The sequence below is a fragment of the Anser brachyrhynchus genome (assembly GCF_964034855.1).
Source record: "Anser brachyrhynchus genome assembly, chromosome: 24".
NCBI classification, from domain to species: domain Eukaryota; kingdom Metazoa; phylum Chordata; class Aves; order Anseriformes; family Anatidae; genus Anser; species Anser brachyrhynchus.
In genome coordinates, this window is record NC_137717.1 from 2,342,556 (window position 1) to 2,364,417 (window position 21,862).

The 21,862-nt window shown below is 59.9% G+C and overlaps 1 protein-coding gene across 1 annotated transcript; it reads right to left on the minus strand.

The window, feature by feature from the left end:
- Nucleotides 1-17,201: 17,201 nt before the first annotated feature.
- On the minus strand, nt 17,202-20,499 carry LOC308182325 (UPF0500 protein C1orf216). Its single transcript, XM_080566736.1, has 2 exons — nt 20,382-20,499; nt 17,202-19,192 (listed from the first exon to the last, which is right to left on the minus strand). The coding sequence occupies exon 2, from the start codon at nt 19,174-19,176 to the stop codon at nt 18,424-18,426; it is 753 nt and encodes a 250-aa protein (XP_080422862.1). The 5' UTR covers nt 19,177-19,192; nt 20,382-20,499; the 3' UTR covers nt 17,202-18,423.
- Nucleotides 20,500-21,862: the final 1,363 nt, after the last annotated feature.

Genomic DNA, 21,862 nt, shown 5'->3' on the forward strand with positions numbered 1-21,862 from the left:
ATAAGCTCGGCGCTTTTCTTTAATGCTGCAGCTTTCTAAGCTGTCTCGAGGCTTTTATCCCCGGCTGCTGCCGGGAAAGCAAATCCCTCCTTCTTTGCGAAAATATGGCTTTAGATGGTTTTGCTTCGTTCCTAAAGGATGATGAAAATAATTTCTGATGAGGGAGGGAAATAAAATCAAGCAGCTCAATCCTCGTCCAAACGTAAGCCAGGCCCACAGGCAGCAGGGACAAGGGTCATGCACACGCTGTAGAAAAAACGGGCTTCTCCCCGAGCTGCTGATGGTACCAGGGAGACAAATGAGGATTTCCTGTGGCCTGGGAGTGCCGGGGAGGCTCCTCTGCACAGGGCAGGCACGGCGAGCAGCTGTGGAGCACCACTTCCACCCGTGTCCGTGTCCCATGTCCACCCGTGTCCACGTCCCGCGTCCCCACGCAGCACCCCACGGCTCCCTGCTACCTCCCCGAGCCCCCAGCTGAGCCGGAGCCTCGCTCGCTGCCATCGACTCGGCCTAAACATCCATCGACGGGGGGGTCTCTGCCAAGGGGGGATGCCACACAGCAGCCTCATGTGAACCCCCCCCGGCTCCCCCGGCCCGCCCGGTTCCACGGCTGCTCCTTGCTGGCGAGGCAGCATTTAGCCAGAGATATGATACGGCATTTTGCTCGTTTGGAGAGCCTGGTTTGGGGAAGAATTGCCTGATTTCAGCTCACGGCTCAAAATCCCAGGCCCGGATGGGAACGGGCATGGAAGCACAGAGGGCAGAGCCCCGTGGCAGGCGCGTCCCTTGTCAAATTCAGGGCGAGTGTGAACGAGGTTGGGCAAAAGACACGGAACAGAGAGGTTATAGCAAACCCACTGACATCTCCCTGCCGGCGCAGGGACCGTCCCTTGCACGAGGAGTGTCCCCAAGCCCCTCACAGCATCGCGCCCAGTGCTCAGCACCCACACAAGGGGCCTAGCTGCGCGCACCCCGCACCACAATGAATGGACCTGAAATAAAAGCCGGGCTTTTTCCGTCCCATCCCAGCCTTCACGTTTTTTTCTACTTTGCCAATGTGCAAGCTTTTTTTTTTAAAAAAAAAGGGAAAAAAAATAAAAGGGAAAGTAGCACATCCCTTTGTGCAATGCTTTTTTAAAATCCCTGTTAAGTTCCTGTACATGCTGACAGTTTTACAATTTACATGACAGCTGGCTTGCTTGGAGGAGATCTCTGTTAATTAAAATAACACAAAGGGAAAGAAGCGAAATCGTGTCAGCGGATAATTAATTCGGAGCAGGGCACCAGGCTGCGCGCCGATCCCGCTAACAAAACTCTGCAGGAATTCACAGCTTGGCAGGGCCCAGCTCCCGGAGCACCTCTCGGGCCGGTCCCTTCCCACGGGACGCGTCCCCACGTCCCACTGTCACCCCGCTGAGCAGGGTGCGAGGCGCTGCACCCACCTGGGGCGAGCCAGGATGCGACCTGCACCTTTCCGAGGTCCGGATCCGGCCCCAAACCTCCTCCTTGGTGGGTTCTGCCTCTCCCGGAGGGATGCTCTCTGCTCCTGCCTGTCTGCTCCGAACCTGCCACCAGCTCATGGCTGTCCCTCGTCCCCTGTGCCTTGCGCACCTCTGTCCTGCAACCACGTCACCATGTCGGTGACAAGGACAGCCAAGGGGCCAGCTCTGCATTCAGAGCCCGATGCCCCCGCAGTCAGGACGTGCTGAGGATGCACATTTTGGTTTTTGCTCCTCGGGGCTTTGCTCCAGCCCTGCCCACGGTGCCCGGTGCTCCCCATCCGGCTCCCCCCACCCTGCCCCGCCGGCTCCCTGTACCCAGCCGTGCAGGCAAAGCCGGCCGTCAGCACCTCGCCGCCGAGTTCTGCTTAGTTAACTATTCTGCTGCTTGCTCTCGCTGCTTTGGTGTGCTGATCAGGCGGGCTTGGAGATGGGGAAAGAGAAAAACAGCACAGAAAGGGAAGAGAAAGAGCAGCCCAGGGCTCCAAAGCAGCTGAGGTGTCAAAGACAGAGATTTAATGAATGTGCCTGCGGTTCACCTGAACAGATGAGCGCAAGCTAGAAGGAGAGAAGGAAGAAAATGGAAAAAAAGAAAGGATCATTTTTCAGATTGGCAGCTCCCCTCCCAGACATCTTTTAACAAGAGAGAAAAAAAGGGACTCCGGCACGGCGTTAAAGGGCCAGAGCCGGCTGCTTCCCTGCGCCGCGGCAGGAGGGTGCCCGGGCTGGGCTGTGGGGTCGGGGCAGCAGCCAGGTGGGTGTCACAGCTTCCTGAGCCCCCAGACCCCTTTGGCATCGAGCCCTTCGGATGGGACAGGACCCGGTTCCCACCTGGCTGCCAGGCAGCTGCCAGCAGCACCGGCAAGGAGCTGCCCAAGGACAGAGCTGGAGAAGCACCTCTAGAAGCCAGGGCTTTGTCCAAGGACGGAGTTTTGTCCAGGTTATTTTGGAAGAAGCTTTTCTGTACTAAAACAAGCTAGCAGGGGGCTTCCCAGCCCCAGTCTATGCAGGGGGCAGCTCAGAGCTGGGGGTCTCTGCAGCCCTGTCCGAGCACGGGGACGGAGAGGGGTTCTGCTGCCACGCAGCCAGAGGAGGCCAAGCTGCCGGCTCATTTGTCACTGTGCCACCAGGCCCTGTCTGAAAGCAAGCAGTAAGTGGCTGCCTGGAGAACAGCTCCATGTGCTGAACACGTTAATAATGAGAGGGTTCAAGAGAGCCAGCTCGGAGGCCCTTCACTCTGCCAGGAGGGCGATGGTTGGCGCCCGGGGCTGCGGTGCCAGGTCTGTACCTGGGTGCTTGCAGCCCTGGCGAATCCGACCCCGTACCCAGACGCAAAAGGGGCACAGACACCGACCCCCGACCTCTGAAGCTGGGGAAACCCGACCACACTGACTGCCCAAACTCCCAAACTGGAGTCAAATTTGGCTTCCAGTGGAAATCACAACACAGCCCTCCCGTTTGTTATTCCCCCGCCACGCCTCAGTATCTTTTCCCACGCTTCTCTTTTCCTGGAACCAAACGGAGATGGAAGGAGAGGAGAAATAAGAAATCTCCAGGCTAGCAGCTGGGGAGTCTTCCCACATTTAACTCAGACTGTTTTCCAAGAAATGTAAGATATCCATGGAGAGTTTCGTCCACGGAAAGAAAGAGGAAGGTGAGCGTGGTCCAACCGACCCGGCTGGGCTGGCAGCCCAGGGGCACTTCAGCCAGGCCAGGCGAGATTTGCTGCGTGAGAACAGAACTGCTCAGCTCCGAGCACTTGGTGTGGTGTTCTGAGTGCCTCCCCAGGCCCTGGGGTGTGCGGTGTCTGCTGACGGATGTAATAAAATCTGTTTATGTACGTGAGCGAGTAGGGGGTGTTTTTAACACAGACAGTTCAACTTGGCGGCAGTAAAAACAACACAACTGCCTCTGAGGACTGAGCATCCCACCCTCTTTTGCAAATGGCATGAAAGCAGATTTAGGACTCCTTTTCCCCTGCGTCTCCTTCAGTTGCATGCCCAGGCACTGCTGCAAGAAGCTCCTTTATCGGTGGCCAGTGTAACCCCGCTCGCCCTTGCCCGTCACGCAAGCACCGGCACCCCAAAAACACGCTGTGCATTTCTTCCCATTTGTGCATCGCTCCCGAGCTTCATGTGCCTGGGGGAATTGGGAGCAGGAGCGCTCCAAAAACCTGAAATAAAGCAAACACGTGGTCCTGCTCTATGGGGGCTCGGGGCGGTGCGGGAGCAGCAGCGCTCGCTCCTGCGCTGCCCCAAGCGCGCGGCCGCAACGAGGGTTATTTGGGTTTTAGTAGCTGCAGGACACTCGTTTAGCAGAGAAGACTTTGATCTCATTTCCAGAGAGTTTCTCCTTCCCTTCCCGCATGCGTTTGCCTGGCTTTTGTCTCATTACAGGTGGACACGGACGCTCCCAGAGGCAGCCAGGCTGCAGTCCCAGCCCGGAGGCTCGGGGACGGGACGCGTTTGCTCTGTGCGCAAGTTTGTCCGTGGGCCTCCAATTATGCTCAGCGCGCTGAGCTCTGTCACATCGGGTTCTCATCAGGGACAGCCCTGGCGTGGGTCGCTGCTTCCCCCCCCGTTTTTATTTTTTTTCCGTGCGTGGTTGTGTTTTTCTTTATATTTTTAATGGTTTTGCAAAGGAGCCCTAATGACGGAGAGGGGAGCGGGGCTGCCGGACCTGGGGACTGTCACCCCCAGCAGTGGGGACGGGGACAGCCCCGCAGCCCCTCGGGATGTGCTCTCGGCTCAGCCCGGCTAAACAAACCAGCAAGTCGCATCCCCTGCACATCCACTTTTCTCCTTAAAGCGGGGTCAGCCTTCTCATAGCCATAATCCTGATTAAAACTCCAGTGTTGAGTGAGTCGTAATCCTTGCCACCTCCGGGCCATCTTATTATTATTATTATTTTTTATCCATTAAAACCTGTTTTCTCTAAATGAAATAAAATATAAGCAGAGATAACAAAACTCATTGCTTTTTCGTGTATATATATATATATATATATATAAAAGAAAGAAACATTTCACATTCAAAAAAGAAGTTAATAAATGGCCAAGCCCCAACAGATGGGGGTGTGTGCGGAATTTGCATTTTTCAGATTAACATGCACGAGCGAAGATAGAAAACGCACTTGCCCCGGGGAAATAATTTGAGAAATCTTTGCATATTTTATTTAAAAGCATGCCGCGTTAGGCAGGGTAATAATGCAGAGCGATGGTGATTAGGTTGGGCCTGGAGGGATCGCAGCCTGGGACCCTCCCTCCTCGCGCTCCGTCTCTCATCCTCCCTGCAGCCCCCCCAGCCCGCGGGGCTGCACCCCGAGCCCCCCGCTCTGCAGATAGCCCCAGCGGGGGCCGGAGCATGGTCGGGAGCGTGTTACGTGGGCTGGGTGCACGACTCCACCTTGATTCATCTCAGCAGCTCGAGGAAAGCCCTCTCCTTCTGTGGTTTGCAAATGTGGGATTTGCGGCAACCCGTTACGGGATCCGAGCACCCAAACCCCAAAGTCGTGCTGGAAATCCGGGTCACCGTGCTCAGGTCCTGCAGCACCGAGCTCCTGCTGCACGGTGAAGCCTGGCCTGCTGCCTCTGGAGCATTTGTGTTGTCCTCTGCCTTTTTGAAGTCAGTAAACCAAGGCGCATCCCTCAAAACGCGTCTCGGCCTTGGTGCACTTTACTTGGAGCACGCTTTAAAAACGCACGGCCTTTGATGGGGGGATTCGGGCAGCTTAAACGAAATTGGATGGTCTCTTAGAAAGCGATTCCACTGGAGCACTAATAGCCTGCTTGTCACCGTTACAGATCTGCCGGCAAGGCCCTGAAAGCCCTCGACAAAATGTGCTTCGTGTCCCCGTCCCATGGCGAGCACCGAGCTGCCCGTGAGAGCACGGTGCCAGCTCGCAGGCGACCCCATCGCTCTGTTCCCCCAAATTTCAGGCTGCTCTCGGGGGTCTCTCCCCGCTAATTAATACCCGCCGAAGCCCAAGCAGATGGAGGTGCAGCTCGGCCCCTCGCGGGAGCCCGGCCCTGCGAGGAGCGGCAGTGGAGGCGCCGGGGCGAGCTCTCCTCCAGCTCCTGTTCACACCAGCGCTGCGAGGTGAGGGTAAAACCTGCGGGGCGCAAGCCTGGAGACGAAAGTCCCGGCAGCTGTGCAGTTTAACAGGGTGATAATTGGGCAGCGGGGAGGGAGGGGAAAGAGCGTAAAGAGGAGGCACGGCGAGGGCAGGGGTTTGGTGCTGAGCTGGGGGCTTGGTTGCTGCCCTGCTGCTGGAGGGGAGCCTGCAAGGCGGGATGCGCCTCTGTGCTGCGCTCCTCTTTGGGGTCTCTTCATTAGGGAGCTTTTGGGGGCTCCTCAGGGCCCCGCTGATGCTTTTTGGGGAGCTGGGGTCAGCTGAGAGGAGGGAGAAGCCCGGAGGTCTGTCCTCTCTGGGGAGGAGAGACCCAAAGAGCTCCTTGGGGTCAGGGGTGCTGTGCCAGGGACGTGTATGCTGCGCCTGCTGATGAGCCCAGGAGCTGAGCAGGGGAGGCAGGAAGGGGAAAAAATCCTACAATTTTACCTAAAAGAGACAAAACCACCAAAATCAGGGACACGGTGCTGCTTTAGCTTTGGAAAACCTTAACCTTTTATTTAACGTAGGCCCCTTCACTCTGGTATTTAAACCTAATGCCTCATTTACCACTTTTTGCAGGTGAGGAGACCTTGTAGGCGTGATGGGGGAGCAGCCCCAAGAGACCGGTGCTGATGGAGGAGCAGCCCCTGGATCCCTGTGCTGCTCCTGCCCTCCTGCTCGGCCCCGTCGCTTCTCGCAGACGTCCCCATCCCCTCGATGCCCACCAGCAGCCTCCAAACCTGGCTTAAACCAGAGCAAACCTCCTGCCTGGCAAACACAGCCCCTGCCGCTTCCCCCGGCTTTGAAATCTGACCCAGAGCCCGGCTCTCTCCCTGTCTGCTCCCATTATTAATAAACTTTGAAGGGCTCCCTTCTGTCCTTAATGAGATTAGTGTTATTTTCATGCATTGCTGCAGGGCAAAGGACTGAAAAAGTGGCTGAGCTGTAAACTAAAGGGTGCTAATCTATAGAGGGTGGGTCCCCCGTTCTCACCGCCTCGGGGGCTGGGTGAGAGTAATCAATTAAAAGAGGGGATTAGAGGTGCCGTGGTCACCCCCGGTATTGAGGTCACCCCGCCACCCTCCCGCAGCAGGCGGGTGCGCGGCGGTGGCACCGTGCAGCATCCAGCCCTGCTCAGAGCCCCTGGTGCGCCCAGGACCCAAAGGAGCAGTAGGGAAATATCTGTTGTTAATATATTAATGGCCACAATTTGCTTAGCGGGTCTGTCTGGGCTTTGTAAATGAATGCTAATTTAAAGCACGACCTCGCTATGGTCTTTTTTTTTTTTTACTTTATTCAAGAGCTTTTGTTCCGCTACGAACACAGGAAGGAAAAAGTATACGGCGTGGCCAAATGTGGTGTTGCTTTCGCTGTAGTTTCATGGTTTTAACCAGGAATTATTGCACGGAAGGAGGGGGCGGACTGGCTCAGACTGGAGGCGTGGAAACCCAGTTCCCATTTGCACTACGGGGCATGGAAGAGATTGTCACTCCTGGGCTCTTTGCACCCCAGGAACAGCTTTGCAGGGGCTGTGTTTCGGCTACCTGCTGGGCACCAGCAAACCTCGTGGGTCCCCGCAATCCACGGGCAGCTCCCAGGATCCCCGACGGATCCCCGACCTTCCCTTTGAATGTCAAACCCATATCAGAAAAGCAGCCCGGAGCTCCCACCAGCCGCTGGCCCGTCTTTGGGGAAAGGAGGGAGCAATTATTCCCGTGATGTGGGTGCTCAGGCGCTGACAGTAACTAAATGCCTTTTCACTTGGAGCATCCCGGGCTGGGGATGCCCAAGCCCTGGCCATATGCTGCAGGGACCACGGTGTCCCCAGCCTCGTGCAGCACATCCCTCGCCTCTGCCCTAGCACCCTCCTCCTGGCCATCCCAGCCCCTTCTGGGACACGAGGACGTTTGTGTACCACCTACACAACAGCACCTTTGGGTGCCGACACGCTGTGTTAAGGCCCATCCGTGCTCAGCACCAGGCACAGGACCGGCGGGACACGTCTCCTGCCAGACTGCCACCGCGGCGCGTCCCTGCGACACCCGGCGGGCTCCGGCCCCCACGTTGACCCTCTGACACCTCTCTCACCACTTCCACGTGCGAAAGGGACGTCAGTTTGGGTTTATTGCAAGCCCCGTTATGTCTCGGTGATAGTTATGGGGTGCTAAAGGGATTAGCAGCACGCACCGTCTGCCACGCGCTCAGGGAGGGGACGGCGCCTTGCTCCGGCAGATAGCGCGGGGGCAGAAATGCAGAAGGGGAGGCTGTGAAAATAATTACCTTAATTTCAAGACCAGCTTTAAAAGGAGAGGAGGCCTGACGTTGTGTGGAGGGATGTCGCCTTCCTGGGTGATGGCTTCAGGCCTGGAGAAAGGAGTTTTTCCTAAAACTGAAGCTGGGCACCATGCGCCGGCAGCGAGACCGGGCTGAGCCCCAGCGTGCTGTGGGTGCTGGGGTGCACGGAGAAAAGGGGGCGAGCATCCAACCTCAATGGTGCTGTGAGACCCCTAATCTTGGGGCTGGGGCTCATCCCCAGGCAGGATCCCCCCCCCACAGGCTCACCCTGGGGTGTTTGGCACCAATGTGGCAGCTTGGAGGGAGCAGCCGGAGGGGTAGACACCCTGTTCAGGGGTCACCCAAAGCCCTAAGAGTCCAGAATCAGGCCACGTAGCAGGTACTGTTTGCTATTAAAGCTTTATTGGGTTTTGGAAGGAATAAAGGATTTCTTTGGGGAGAGAAATTGGAAGGCAGTGAGGCTGGGTGGGTGTCGCAGGGCCGTGACCCACTACAGAGGAAAGTCTTCATTAAACTCCAGGTGCCACTCGTGTCCCAGGGGACCCGCTGCCCGCCCCACGGTGCCTCGTGATGGCATTTGGGGCTGCTCTGACCTTCCCCAAACCACCACCGCGGTCTCTCCCTGAGGCCGTGAGGGCCGGGTGCCTCCTGCTCCCCCTACGCCAGGGCTTTGCCCCCTTGGCTGCCCCCCCAGCTCCCACCTCCAGCTTCCCACCCGAAAAGCGGCGCTTGCTCGCCCGGGGAAAGAGGGCCCGGAGCTTCCCTCGCTTTGTCCCAGCCCTGCCACGTCTCCCCCTGCCCCGAGGGGCCGGATGCGTGGCTCAGGGGAGGGCTCGCCCCAAAAGACCCCCGTGGCCGGCCGGAGCTGGGGGAGCCCCTGCAGCCCTCCCCTGGCAGCGGCTCTAATCCTCGTGGCTGCATCGCCGTGGGCTGTGGATTAGGGACCAGCCCCGAGCCCTCCTTTGTCCTCCCTATTGTGGAGCATTTTGCTCGCCTCTGCTTTAGCCCTTGTAACCATTTTGCTGCCTTTTAAAAGCGGGCTGAATAGGGGGGTGGGATGGCGAGAGGGGTGGGGAGAGGCTTTGAGGCTGAAGGGGAGCATTCAGGCTGCAGCTGCCCCGTCTCAGCGCCTTCCCCGTGACCCCCACGGGCGCCGCGGCGGCCACCGAGCATCTTTGGCGACTCGGCTGCGGCGGGACAGCCCACCTGCTTGCTCCGGACAAGCACTTTCATGCCTGTTGGGATTAGAGATTTTAAGTGTCGTTCCAAATTGTGCGGATAAACAGTCTTGTGAAAACTTGTTATCGGGGCGAGAAGGCCCCCGCCGCCGCCCTCCGTCCCCGGCCTTTTGTTCGGGCAATTTTTATTGGCGGATTGGATTTGATGAGGTTTAGGGTTTATTCTTAGGACTCCATTGAAGAGCTGAGCCTTTGTCTCACGCCGCGGAGCGTGAAGAATATGAAACGGAGGCGAAAATAAATCTGCTTTTCACACGCGTTAGCCCCCGGTCCGGGCAGGGACCACCAAACGCAGCTGAGAGCAGCAGCGGCCCCTGCTCCGGGCTCGTCAGCTCCGGGACCCCCCCGCTAACAACCCCCCGGGGACGGGACGGGCACTTCCAGTGCACCTCGAGCTGCAGGAGCAAGGGAAGGAGCCCAGTGAGGCCATACAGCTTTAGGAGGTGACGGGGCCAAATAAAGCCCAAAGTGCAGCCGCGGGGAAGGCTGCCCTCCCGCACGGAGCTCCGAGCCCCCATTACCCGCCCCCTCCCCAAAAAAATCCAGCCCCACCGGCAGGTCAGTCCCGTAATCGCTTCATTTATCACCAGTCACTTCGGGAGAGATTCATCAACGGGGTAATTTCCAAGGAGTTTGCTGCAGGGGCTGCCTTTCATTTGCGAGGAGCTCCCCGCGCCTTTCCCCTTCATGACGGGAGCCTGCTCCGACACGCTGCGGAGCACCGGGGGCGAGCCCACACCCGTGCTCCATCCCCACCTTGTCCCCATGGCCGGGGGATGTCACCGAGCCCAGGGGACAGGGCTCCGAGCTGGTGTCCCCAGCACCCTGTGGGCAGAGCCAGCAGTGCACCAGCCACAAGGTTTGGGCTGAATCTAAGTAAAAAAATATATATATATATAAATATAAAAATGAAAATAAAAATTAAAAATAAAAATAAAATAAAAATAAAAATAAAAATAAAATAAAAATAAAAATAAAAATAGCTGGACTGGGGGGCTCAGGGGTGGTGCCACGGCTGCATGGGAGAGGGAGATGTGCGGTGCAGCCCGGCTGACCGCAGTCTGTAAAAGTGGTCGGGGAGAAGTCACCTCCTGCCACTGAGGGCCTGAAGATGCTGCCCAGCTCCCTTCTGGCTGCCCCAGTGGATGCCTCCTACCCACACGTCTGTCCCTTGTAGATGTCCCTTGGAGGGACAACACGAGAGAAAGGGACAAGAGCTGCCCCAGACGGGAAGCAGGGGTGTCCATGTCAGTGCTACAGGCTCGGGATGCTCACGGTCACGTCAGGCTGCCCTAGGCCATGGGGTCGGGGTATTTCTGCTGCCAGGGGTGCCCCGCTCGCTGCGTCGCCTCCTGCTCCGCAGCATCAAGATCATCCCTCGATACCCGCCGGTGTTCTGGCTCCTCCTGTCTGGATAAGATATCTGTAATTACACGCATGCCTAATCGGAATTATTTCCGCAGCGCAGCCCTAGCACTCCGCACCCTACCCAGCAGCTTGGCACAAGGCTCCCCCATCAATGGGGGGAAGCTGGGTGGCGGCACTTTTGGTCACCTTGGGTGGTGACCAGCTCTCCGGAGAGCGTGGCCATCGGTGGCCACCACCAGGAGCTAACAGCATGTCGTCCCCAGTGCCCCAAGAGGGTCTGCCCGGGGTCCCAGAGGTGTCTGATCCCATAAATATGGAGGGGGATTCCTCCGGGTGCTCTTAGGCTTGCAGTGGTCACCACGATGACTGCTTTCCCAACAGAGATGTTGGAAACGGGGGCTGGTGGAGAACACATTGAGTGCGCGCCTCTGGCCCGTGCCGTGTGAGCTGTCGGGTCGGATTATCCTAACGGCCCTGCCGGCCCTGCCATCGATGAGCTCAGAAGCAGGGTTGGCTGGGAAACAAGAACGGTTTCGTAAAACGTTCGAGGTTTCAAAATTTGGGTTTCTTCCAGTCTGCAGCCAAACTGAGCCCGTTTCAAAAGTTTCCCATGGAGAGCTACCCCACGCACGTGTGTCCCCAAGGAGCCACCCGCCCCAGGGACTGGGCGCTTCTCCCCTCCCGGTGCCCTACCCCAGCCTCACACATGGCACGGGGGTCCCACCACGGGCAGGACATTTTGGGGACATTTTCCCTGCCACCCCTGTCACTGCAGCATCCTCTCCCCATCACCGGCTGCTCCCCGTGAGCGCCTCGTGCGGCCCCCCCCGGCTGCGCCCGACAGCTCTCGCTGTCACGTCGTGTTATTTGCTCCACGGGGCCGATGAACCTGCCCCCTGCGGCAAAACTCCTGCTGGCAGCGCGGCCTCGATGGGGTGCAGGAGGGGACGTGGGTGAGGAGACCCCGAGGTCAGCACCGATCACACAGGGTGGGTCACCGGGGGCTGGGGAGGGAAGTTATTTGGGGACGGGGAGGGAAGTTATTTGGGGATGGGGAAGCAAAATCCCGCCTGAATTTCGAAGGCATCTTCCAACCCCCTCCTGGTGGCACCTCCCTCTGCCTCCCTCCCACCACATTTTGGGGGATTTCAGGGTTTTGGGGCAGGCTGAGCCCCTCATCTGGGGCACGGCCCCCGCCCCCCCCCCCCAGCTCTGAATTCGCCCTCCATTATTTTTGCCTCCTCCTCCTCCCCCTCCCTGCCTCAGCTGCCTGCTGAATGAAGGATGGGTTTTTAAGCCTTTTTTACCCCCAAGGCCTGCAGCGCTGGCTTGGCTGCTATCGCTGGGATAAATGCAGGCTTTTCGGCCTAGAGCAGCATCCGGGGGAGCCGCGGCGCTCCCCCCGCGCCGGGTTATCAATCCCCGCTCAGCGCTGCCAGCGCCGGGCTGGGTCCTCTCCACTGGGAGCCCTCTTCTTACCCTCTGGCCACGAGAAAGACCAGCGTGGCTTAATTCCGCGCAGTATCAACACCAAACAGACTCAGCCCCGATGCTACTGGCTCCTCTTAATTCGCCTTTGTGTTCTTCGTTTTCATGAATTTTTAAAAAGTTTCCCAGCTCCCTCCGTGCCGCCGGGCCGCGGCGGGTTGGGTTCGCCGCGCGTGCCCGCGTGGGGCTCGCGTCCCGCCGCCTCGCCTCCTGCCGAAAACAAGGCGGCAGCGAGGTGTTCGGGCTCTGCTCACCCCATCCCCGCGTGGCCAGGAGGTTTTTGGGTGGCTCGAGCACGAAAACCTCGGTGAAAGGGCCCGGGCTGGTATCAGAGCACAGCGCAGGAGCGGCATGGTGCTCTCGGTGCCAAGGGCAGCGCCGTTTCCTCCCCAGCCCCGGGGTGCTTTCAGCAGAACATAAAAACATGGATGGTGCCATGCCGTGGTGGGGAAGGAGATTTTTGGAAAGCAAAATAAATCGCATCCCTCAACGGACTTCAGAAAACAAATGTGTTTGTTTATTTATTTATTTATTTTTTGCTCTAGTGCAAATGCAACCTCCATCCGTGACTGGGAGCTGGGAGCTGCCTTCTCCCTTCCAGCCCTGCCCAAAGAGCACTGAAATTAAGGCAAGCTGGAAAAAAACGGAGATGAACCCAAAACGGAACATCCAGATACGAGTGCAGCCCAGGCGGGGCTGTTCACAGCTGCTGTTTCAGGTTGAGTCTAAGCATGGATAAGATGGGAACCTGCCTCCAGCCACCCCAGCCTGAGCCTTCCTCCGCTTCCAGCTTCGTGGTGCCAGGGCCAGCAGAACGGGGAGCGAGCAGGGAGGAGAGCAGGGGGGTGATCAATAGCTTGCAGTGAGGCTGCAGCACTTCCATGCCCAGGTTTGTGCAGGTGATGCCGTGCTCATCTCTGCGTGCATTGCGGGTGCTCTGGAGCCCGTCCCCAGCAGCCCCATCCTGCACATCAGCAGCCCAGCGCCACCGTCTCCCCCCTGTCCCAGCCGAAAGGAGCCGGCAGAGCCTTGCAGCCAGCACCGTTTGGGGCTGGGGAGGTGTTTCGTGGCTGTCCGTGCACAGCCCTCGTTTTTAAGCTTTCAATCAAATGCTCCTAGACAGCGAGCTCGCGTGGCGCTTGGATTATTATCCCCTCAGAGGTCTGAAGTGCAGCACTGAGGCTGCTGGGACTCCAACCCGTGGTTGCAGGGCTCGAGATATTTCAACGCGGCAGCTTAAAGCCACGACGGCTTCCCCCCGCAGCAAGACAGCCACTACATCACACAGGGAACGCGCTCCGAAATAATGATGTACAACTGGCCTTGAGGCACTCTTTGCAGCTTGATTGGCCTCAATGGCAGGAGAATAACCGAGAGTTTATTGCTTCTCTTCCAGTGATCTTTACTCCCAGCTGTTTTCCCAGGGAGGGCTGGATCCCCTACCCCATGCGAGGAGCTGGCGAGGTGCTGAGCGCACCCAGGTCCCGGGATGGGGCTCTGCCCATGGGGGGAGAAGTCCCCAGCCCCTGTTTGAAGGCAGAATGGGTTTGAGCTGCTGGCAATGAGACCCGGTCACCTCCTTGGTCCCTTCTCCTCCTCCCGTGGGTGCAGCGCCCGTCACCACCCAGGCCACCGAGCAAGCTGCTGCCTTGGCTGCTGCAAAGCCCCTGCGACCTCAGAGACGCCCAAAAGCTGATTTCTGCCTGCTCAGCTCGCTGCTGTCTGTGCAAAAACAGAGCTGGAAAAGGGGGGGGGGGGGGGAAAAGAGCATTTTCATGCAGAAAGTTGCTGGCAATCCCCAGCTCCTGGTGCAGTTTGCAGAGGGCAGAGGTGAGATCGTTGCAGCTGATTTTTTCCCCCTTTCCTTTTGAGGAGCTGTGCTGCAAATAGCCTGATTTATAAGATTTCTCTATCATTAAAATGTAAATGAAAACAGACACGAAAACAATCTGAATTTCCAGCCGAGTTGCTCTTGCTTAATATTCTACCCCGAAGGGGGATGTGCGGAAGCAACAACATTTCAAAGGGAATCGTTAAAGAAGGCAGGCTCAAACTGCGTTTTCATCAGATACCGTGGCAGAGCCGAGCGCTCGGTGCCTTCCCCATCGCGGTGCCGATGAAGAGGGGACGCGGGCAGCGTGACACCTCCGGAGCGGGGGACGTCGGGGGGGTCACGTCCCGGCGCGCTTTGCTCCGGCACACGTGCGCGGGCACTGTCTGCAGCGTGATGCACGCGGGAGCCGGCACCGTCGTGCGAATCCTCGCTGGGCTGTGCCCCCTTCTGAGTGCTTCGTGGGTTTTGGGGAGATGCGCTGGGTGTGCAGAGTTTGGCGGCGCGTCCTGGCGTTTGGGCAGCGCGGGCAGGGAGAGCACCCCCAGCCTTCCCAAACTTGCCTGCGGTCCCCTCGCGCCCCAAGCTCTCAGCATCGGCGCCGCTTTGCTCTGCCGCTGAGCAGGGGGCTGTGCTGCGCTGCTGATGTAACGCATTGAAAATGAAGTACAAAATATCGGGGAGCTGGAAAACGGCGTGAAGCGCGGTTCAGCCACGCACCGGAGCGCGCTGGGATAGCGAAAGGGCTGAGCGCTTTTGTTTGAATCGCTAGCCCGGTGCTTGCTGCCCTAGCGAGCTGAAATGTCAGCCTGGCTGCTGGCTGGGCCGGCACAGAACGGCTCGGAGTGCTGCTGCTTTATATTTAGCTTCCGCAGAGGTCAGCACCGAGCGGCCGTGCAGCCGCTCTCAGGAGCAGCGCGTTGCGGGGTGCTGCACCCTGCTCGTCTCCTGCCCGAGGGAGGAAACACGAGGGCTCTCGAGGGGCTGCAGGACGGGCTCAGCACCGCTCCATGCCACTTGCTGTGGGCTGCACGAAAACAAATCCTGGCTGGGTAAGGAGCCTTCCCCGCTAAGAGGCGCGAGGAGAAGCAGCACCCTGCGGTCAGAGCATCCCGCGGCGATGCTCACCACGCAGCAGCGGGGCACATCCCCCACCCCCTTACCCCGACTCTTCCTCCCACCCTGGCTCATGCACGGGCATGGGGTGAAGCCCCAAAACCCATCCCTTTTTTTCTTCCCCCGCACGGGGGGCTGCAGATCCGTGCTGCTCCGACAGATAAGGGGCTGCGTGGAAAAGGCTGCCCAGCTCAGATGCCCTGGGGCAGGACGGCTGAGCCTGCTGGGTGATGCAGGGCAGAGCCGCTCCCCTCTCCTCTCCTCTCTTCTCTCCTCTCCTCTCCTCCGGGACCTCCCAGGCAGCGGCAGGTGCTCCGCCACGGCAGCACATATGGATTCTATAAGGGCTGAGCTCATCTCCTCGCCCCGGGGAGGGCGGTGGCGCAGGACGGGGCTGCCGGGTGCGGGGAAAAGCCCTGCCCGCTGCAAAGCGAGCGTGGGAGAGCTGCAAGTCCCCGGGACACAACAAATGGAAGAGCCCAGGACGCCCTTTTTAGAGTCACTTTTCAGAGTGGAAATAAACTGCAAAAACAAAAGGGCTTTAAGTAAGTCCCCGTCTGGATCTCTGGATGTTAATGGCCCACGTTCATTAATTTTCTTTTGTACTTTCATGGCATCAGTTGTCACATCGTACGATTTTATTTTTAAAGGCCTTTTTTTTAAGCCCACAAAACACTGGAAATAGTTAGGATGGATTCAAATTACAAGGTAAAATATTTCCCTCCAAACCTTCATAAACGCTTGATTTTCTTTTATGCCATTATTTTAACTTTCAAAGAAAGGCACCGTTTGCCAAACCTTGCTTTGCGCAGTAAAATCGGCCCGGTGTTACAGGGCCTTAATATAATAATAACAATAAACTTTCAGAGGAGACCTTAAAAACAAAGGGCCCTGTCTGCTGCGCATGGAAATTCAGGCTCACATGCCCCGAGGTCCACGGCTCATTTTCCCCGTGTGCCGAGGAAGCCGTCACGTGCGAGCCCCGGCCCCAGCCCCACCGGGCGGCCGGATCCAGACCCCGCTGGTGTCACCGGGTTGTGCCACCGGGCCGGGGGGCTTCGAGGCCGGAGCAGCTCTGCGCAGACCCCAAGAGTCACAGCATCCATCTGCAGGAGAAGAATCTGGCCCCTTACTTACAGGGAGGTTGGAAATCCCTGAGGATGGAGAAATGCCCAGCGTGGGGCCGGGTTGAGCCCGGCTGTGGCTGGATCCTCACCCACGAGGGGCTGGGTAGGGCTGGCACGGGGCTGCGGGGGGATTTATTTGCGGGGTCACCATCCTCCGGGATGCATAGCGAGGACGTCGCCCTCCGAAGCTGGCACAGGCTCAGCCCCGCGGGTTTTTGCGTCTTTGTTTTCCCCCCCTGCAGGCGGTGGGGGGGTTGATTAATTCGCAAGTCTCGCTTGGGTATCGGAGCGGGGGTGGAAAAACTTGGGACGAAGTGGATTTTGCAAATCACGGCTGGCCATCTACACCCAGCTCCGGGGGCACAGGCATCGGGGCTCCCAGCGCCCGGGGAGGAAGCCTCTTGCTGGCGGAGCAGATCCACCCCTTTGATCTGCTCCCACAGTTATTCTTTCATTTCTTGAGCAAATAATCTGGATTTTCACAATATTTACCTTGGAAATAATTATTTGTGTAAAGCATTTGACCAAGACAAACAGAGAATCGCTCGGCTGGCTAAGGAGAGCAGCCGGCCCGAGGTCTCACGTTCCCCTCAACCTCCTGAGCCTCTGTGCCGCGGGTTCGCACAAGCCAGCAGCCAAAAAACGGCCACGAACCCGGCTGGCAGGGGCTGGGGACACAGCTCCTCGTGGCCCCCCCTGCCCGGTGATTTAAAGGGTGGAAAAAGGCAGCTGCCCTGCCCGGGAGTCCCCTTCAGGCATTGCTACCCCAGCCCCTGAGTGTTTTAAACGGGGCTGTCGCATCCTCCAGGTCCCAGAGACTCAGCGGCTGTAGAGGAGAAGCAGGAAAGGGGAGAAAAAAAAAAAAAAAAGGGTGAAGGAAGGTTCAAAGGCCTTTTTTTCATCTCTATTTAATCTCTGCGAGGCCCGAGGCAAAGTCACCTTCGGGTCAGCACTCAGGTGTTTTTATCTCCAGCCCCATCAGCGCCGAGCTGCCCCCCAGCCCTGCCGCTGCCCGCCCGGAGCCAGGCTCGGCGCAGGAGGGGGCAGCTCCAGCCCCGCATCCCCACCACGCGCCCGGGTCAGGGGGGGACCGTGCTTCTGCGGAGGAATAAAGGAATAAATCCACTCGGCTGTTTCACCCGCGAGGTTTTTATTAGGGCGTGCGTGATGCCCATGGGCTGATATGAGGCAGGCGGCGGGTGCTGAGCAGGAGCAAGCGCGAGCGTGGGGTTTTGGTGCAGCCGGGTGCTTGTGGGGACGCTGCCGGGCTCCTCCTGCCCCACGTTGGGGACAGGGGGGGCAGCACAGGCTTTTCCAGATGAGAAATTAAATTGAAATTAAATCGGTGCCCAGCTTTGCACACTCCGGGCAGGGCGGGAGCACAGCCCAGTCCCGACTGCATCCTGACCCCACGGTGCTGCTCCTGCCACACCAGCAACTTGAACAGAACATGTCATGTAAGCTCTCGAGAAAATACAGCAAGCATGCAGAGCATCTCCTTTTTAATCTCTGTTTAACAAGGCTGTTCTTCATAGTCTCTGTGCAGTCCTCGCTGGATGAAACGCAGCTTCGAAAAAAATACTGTTTGCTTTAAAGTGATAAATTAACACACATACAAACGACACAACTTTGCGAGCAGCTTCCTGATCATGCACCCCGGTGAAGCAGCTCCCACAGCACACAGATGTGCATATCTACAACCTGGTTGTAAAAAAAATCGGAATTAACTCTTCTCTAATACTGAATATATATTTAAAAAAAAATAGTATACAGGATTTGAAGCAGTTGAGACTTGGAATTATTTTTAACCGTTCTGAGGTCACTTTTCAGGACGATTCTCTCTCTCTCTCTGTCTCTCTGGACCTGGTGCGTTCCTCAGATCGTATCTGCAGGGCTTTAAACGTGCTCCATTAGGCTGGGCACTGGGGCGAAGCCCTAGGAACAGCACGGGACACCTTGCACCAGCACTGCTCAGCACCACTGGGCTGTTCCAGGTCCGTGATGGAGGACGGAGGCGACACCATGCAAGGAGCCTTGCATGCCGGTGCATGTGCCAAGTGAGGAAGAGGAGAGGTGGGCGAAGAAATGTCCTTTAAAGCTCTGCAGAGAACGGGGTGGCCTCTGCTGCGTGAGCCACATGACATGCAATGTGGTCCTGCACAGACCCCACTGCACACCCTCCTCGGGGCGCGTTATCCGGCAATAAACCCTTACGGAGCTGCAGAGCTCCAGGGACGTGGCCAGCAGAATTCCTGGTGTCGAACGCTCGCGCGAAGGGCTGCAAATCGGGCACGGGAGGCGAGCTTCGCCGCCGGCAGCTCAGCAAACCCCGGCTGGGAGCAGGGCAGCTCTCAGAGGCCGGGGGCGGCCGCGGCGGCGGGGCACGGGGCGCCCTGCTGCATGCAGCGGATCAGCTCCTTGCGGTTGTCCAGGATGGTGTCGAAGCTCTCCTGCAGCCGGTTCTGCTGGCTCACCACCTTCTGCTGGAGGCCGTGGATCCAGCGCAGCAGGGCCAGGCGCCGGTACATCACCAGCTGCACGTGGTGCTTCTCCTTCTCCCGCTCCTTGAAGCGCTCCTTGTCCTGGAAGTGCTGCACCGCCTCCGCCAGCACCGGGAACAGGGGCTCGGGATGGGGCTCGGCCGCAGGGGGGTCTCCGGGGGGGTCCCAGGAGCCACCACAGGCGCTGTCGGGGCTGTCGATGCTGAGCGCGCTGCTGGCGTAGCCGTTGTCCTCCGCGGGGGAGCTGGGGGGCTCGCCGCCCGCCGCCCCCCCGACCTCCGCTCCCTCGGGGGGGCTGCGCTCGCCCTCCCCGGGGGGACGCGCTGCGCTCGGGGGGGCGTCCCTAAGCCTGCCCTGACCCGTCTGTCTCCGCGTCAATAACAGCAGATTGTCGGACGGATTTGGCGTGTTTTCGCCCCCCTCGGCCCCGCCGCTGCCCAGCGCCGGGCGGCTCCAGTTCTGGTTGCTGTCGCACGCCTCCCCGGAGAAGTTGCAGTTGGGGTCGGGGCTGCAGCCCCCAGCCCCCGGGAAGGTTGTGCCCAGCACGGGGCCCCCTGGGAACGGGGAATTCGATGGGGCATCGGGCAGGCAGACGGCGAACATCTCGTTGGGCTCCTGCCTGCAAGAGAGAGCAGGGCTGAGCCACGGGGAATCGCGCTGGTGTCAACGGGGGGCTCGCAACACGCACAGGGGGGCTGTGGGATAAGGGGTTTGGGAGGTTTGGGGTGCTGGGGGTCAGGGCACGCTGTGAGCCGTGACAAGCGTGTGCAAGGGCTGGCACCGCCAGGGCCGGCTGAACAAGGAGGCAAACGCCCTCTTACTCCATTTGCCTCATTTAAAGCTGCTGAGGCCAAACTCCTGCCCTGGGGTTTTCAGGTTCCTCTGGGCTGGGAGCCCCAAATGGCCCGGGGTCAGGGGGGGGCACGGCTGGGGCAGGCACCCCGCTTGGGGCCACGTTTTCGGCAAGGGTTGGGGGGCACCGCGGGGCGCGGGCACGCAGCCGGCACGCTCATGCCCGTGTCTGCCAAATAATTAATGCCATGCCGGTGGAGGTTTGCCGGGAAGGAGCTGCGGCTCCAGCAGCAGGAAGGTTTATTTAAGGGGTCACACTGCGGGGGATCCCTGAACACGTTGCTGACCCCCCCAGGGCTGGGTTTGGGGTCGTGTCTGGGCTCCGGCAGCACCCACAGCAGCGGGGCTGGGGGCAGAAGAAGGAAGGTGACCCCGGTGCTTCTCGGCAGGCCATCAGCAGCGGGACGCGATCCTGGGACACGCTCCCAGGACCCGCTGGAGGCTTCCTGCCATCACCCACCGGGGGTCCCGGGGGTCCCGGTTCCAGCCCGGGGAACCGGGGGGGGGGGGCTTGAGCTGTGAGCTGTGGCACCTCCGTGGGTCCCAAAGACGCGTGGGGAAGAGCCGTGACGGTATGGGGTGGCCCGGTGAGGACCCCCCAGTCCTGCAGACCCCCCGTCTCCCGGTCCTGAGCCCCCCCCCCCCCGGTCCTGCAGGGTCCCCCCCGGTCCCGCTCCCCCCCCCCCCCCAGGTCCTGCGGGCACCCCCCAATCGTGCAGCCCCCCCTCGGTCCTACCGCATCCCCCCGATCCTACACCCCCCCCCGGTCCTGCAGCCCCCCCCCCGGTCCTGCTGCCTCCCCCCTCCGATCCTACGCCCCCCCCCCGGTCCTGCTCCCCCCCCCCGGTCCTGCACCCCCCCCCCGTTCCCGAGCCCCCCCCCCCCGGCCCTGCCGCCCCCTCCCCGCGCACACCCGGTGCCCCCCGCCGCCCCCCCCCGGGGCAGGCAGCGCTCACCGGCAGCCCCGGGCCCGCAGCTCCGCCGCCGCCGCCGCCGGCACCGGGGGGGGGGGGAACGGAAGCGGGGAGGTGCCGCGGCCCCGCACTTCCGACGGCGCCCCGGGTCCCCCGCCCTGCTTCAACGGGGCCGGGGGGGGGGCACCGGGCACTGAGAGGGGGCGTGAGGGGTCCTGAGGGGGTCCTGGGGGTCCTGGGGGGCGCGCAGCGGGACGTGGCCCCCCCCCCCCCCACGCGTGGCCGTGGGGTCCCACGGGAGGGGGGGTGGTGCTCCGGGGGGGGGACAGAGAGGGGCTGGGGGCGCGGGGGTGCAGCCACCCCCCCCCACCACCCCCGTGGGCAGTGGGGTCGTGGGGATACAGCCCCCCCCCCATCCCTGTGGGCAGTGGGGTCACGGGGATGCAGCCCCCCACACACCCCCCGTGGGCAGTGGGGTCACGGGGATGCAGCCCCCCCTCTGTGGGCAGTGGGTTTGGGGATGCAGCCCCCCCACACACACACACCCCCTCGTGGGCAACGGGGTCTCGGGGGTACCCGTGGGTGCAGCCACACAGGGAGCTGGCCACGCCTGGGACACGACGGCTCCATCCCAGCCCCGGCCCTGGGGGTCCCGTGAGGCTCAGCAGGGCCCCTGGGGGGTGTGAGGGGGGCAGCGGGAGCCCCATCTCTCAATGGGGCCGTTGTTGCCTCTCGCCACATCAGACGGCTCCCACGGGGGCTCGGGGGGGTCACATGAAGCGCTGCGGGTGACCGGGGGATAAAGATGCTTTGTGGGGCCGGGGTGCGTGGCTGGGGAGAGCTGGGGGGGGGGGGATGGAGAGGCCCTGGGACGGGCGCTTCTCCTGGCTCCGTCTGGACGTGGCCCTCAGCAATGCTGGGGGACACGGGGCAGGAGCGCAGCGGGGGCTCTGCAACCCAAGCCCACCCCATTGCAGAGGTTTGGAGCAGGGGAACATCACCGATAAGTGATAGGTGCGTCCTTTTAGCCCCCCGCCTGCCCCACGGGCCGCCAGCCAGCCCCTGCTCCTGGCTGCTCCAGCCCCGGAGGCTTCGAGGAGAAATTGGTGGGACTGGGAGCTACAACGTGGGCCGCTTGGGCTGTGGCACGTCTTCTAGGAAAGCCCGAGATTAAAGAAACGAAACATTCCCGTCCCACAGGAAAGGCAGAAACCGGCTCAGACGCGTCTGTGAATGGGCAGGAAAGGAAAAAAACCAGGGCGAACAATGGGCTCTGCTCTGCTGTGAGCTCAGCGTTTGTTTGTTAGCACGGGTTTGTGTTTAGCTCCCTTTAGGGGCCTGAAGTCAAAGCAAAGCAAAGTGTTCTCCACTGAGAGAGCAGAGAGGAAAACAGCCCCGGGCTGGGGACCTTCTCCTGCAGCTCGGTTGAAGGAGGCACATCAGAAGCCGACCTTTCTCATCACAGATTTGGGTTTCAAGGAGCAGAAGGAGGCCCCCAAGTCTGCTGGGGGATCGGGGCGCTG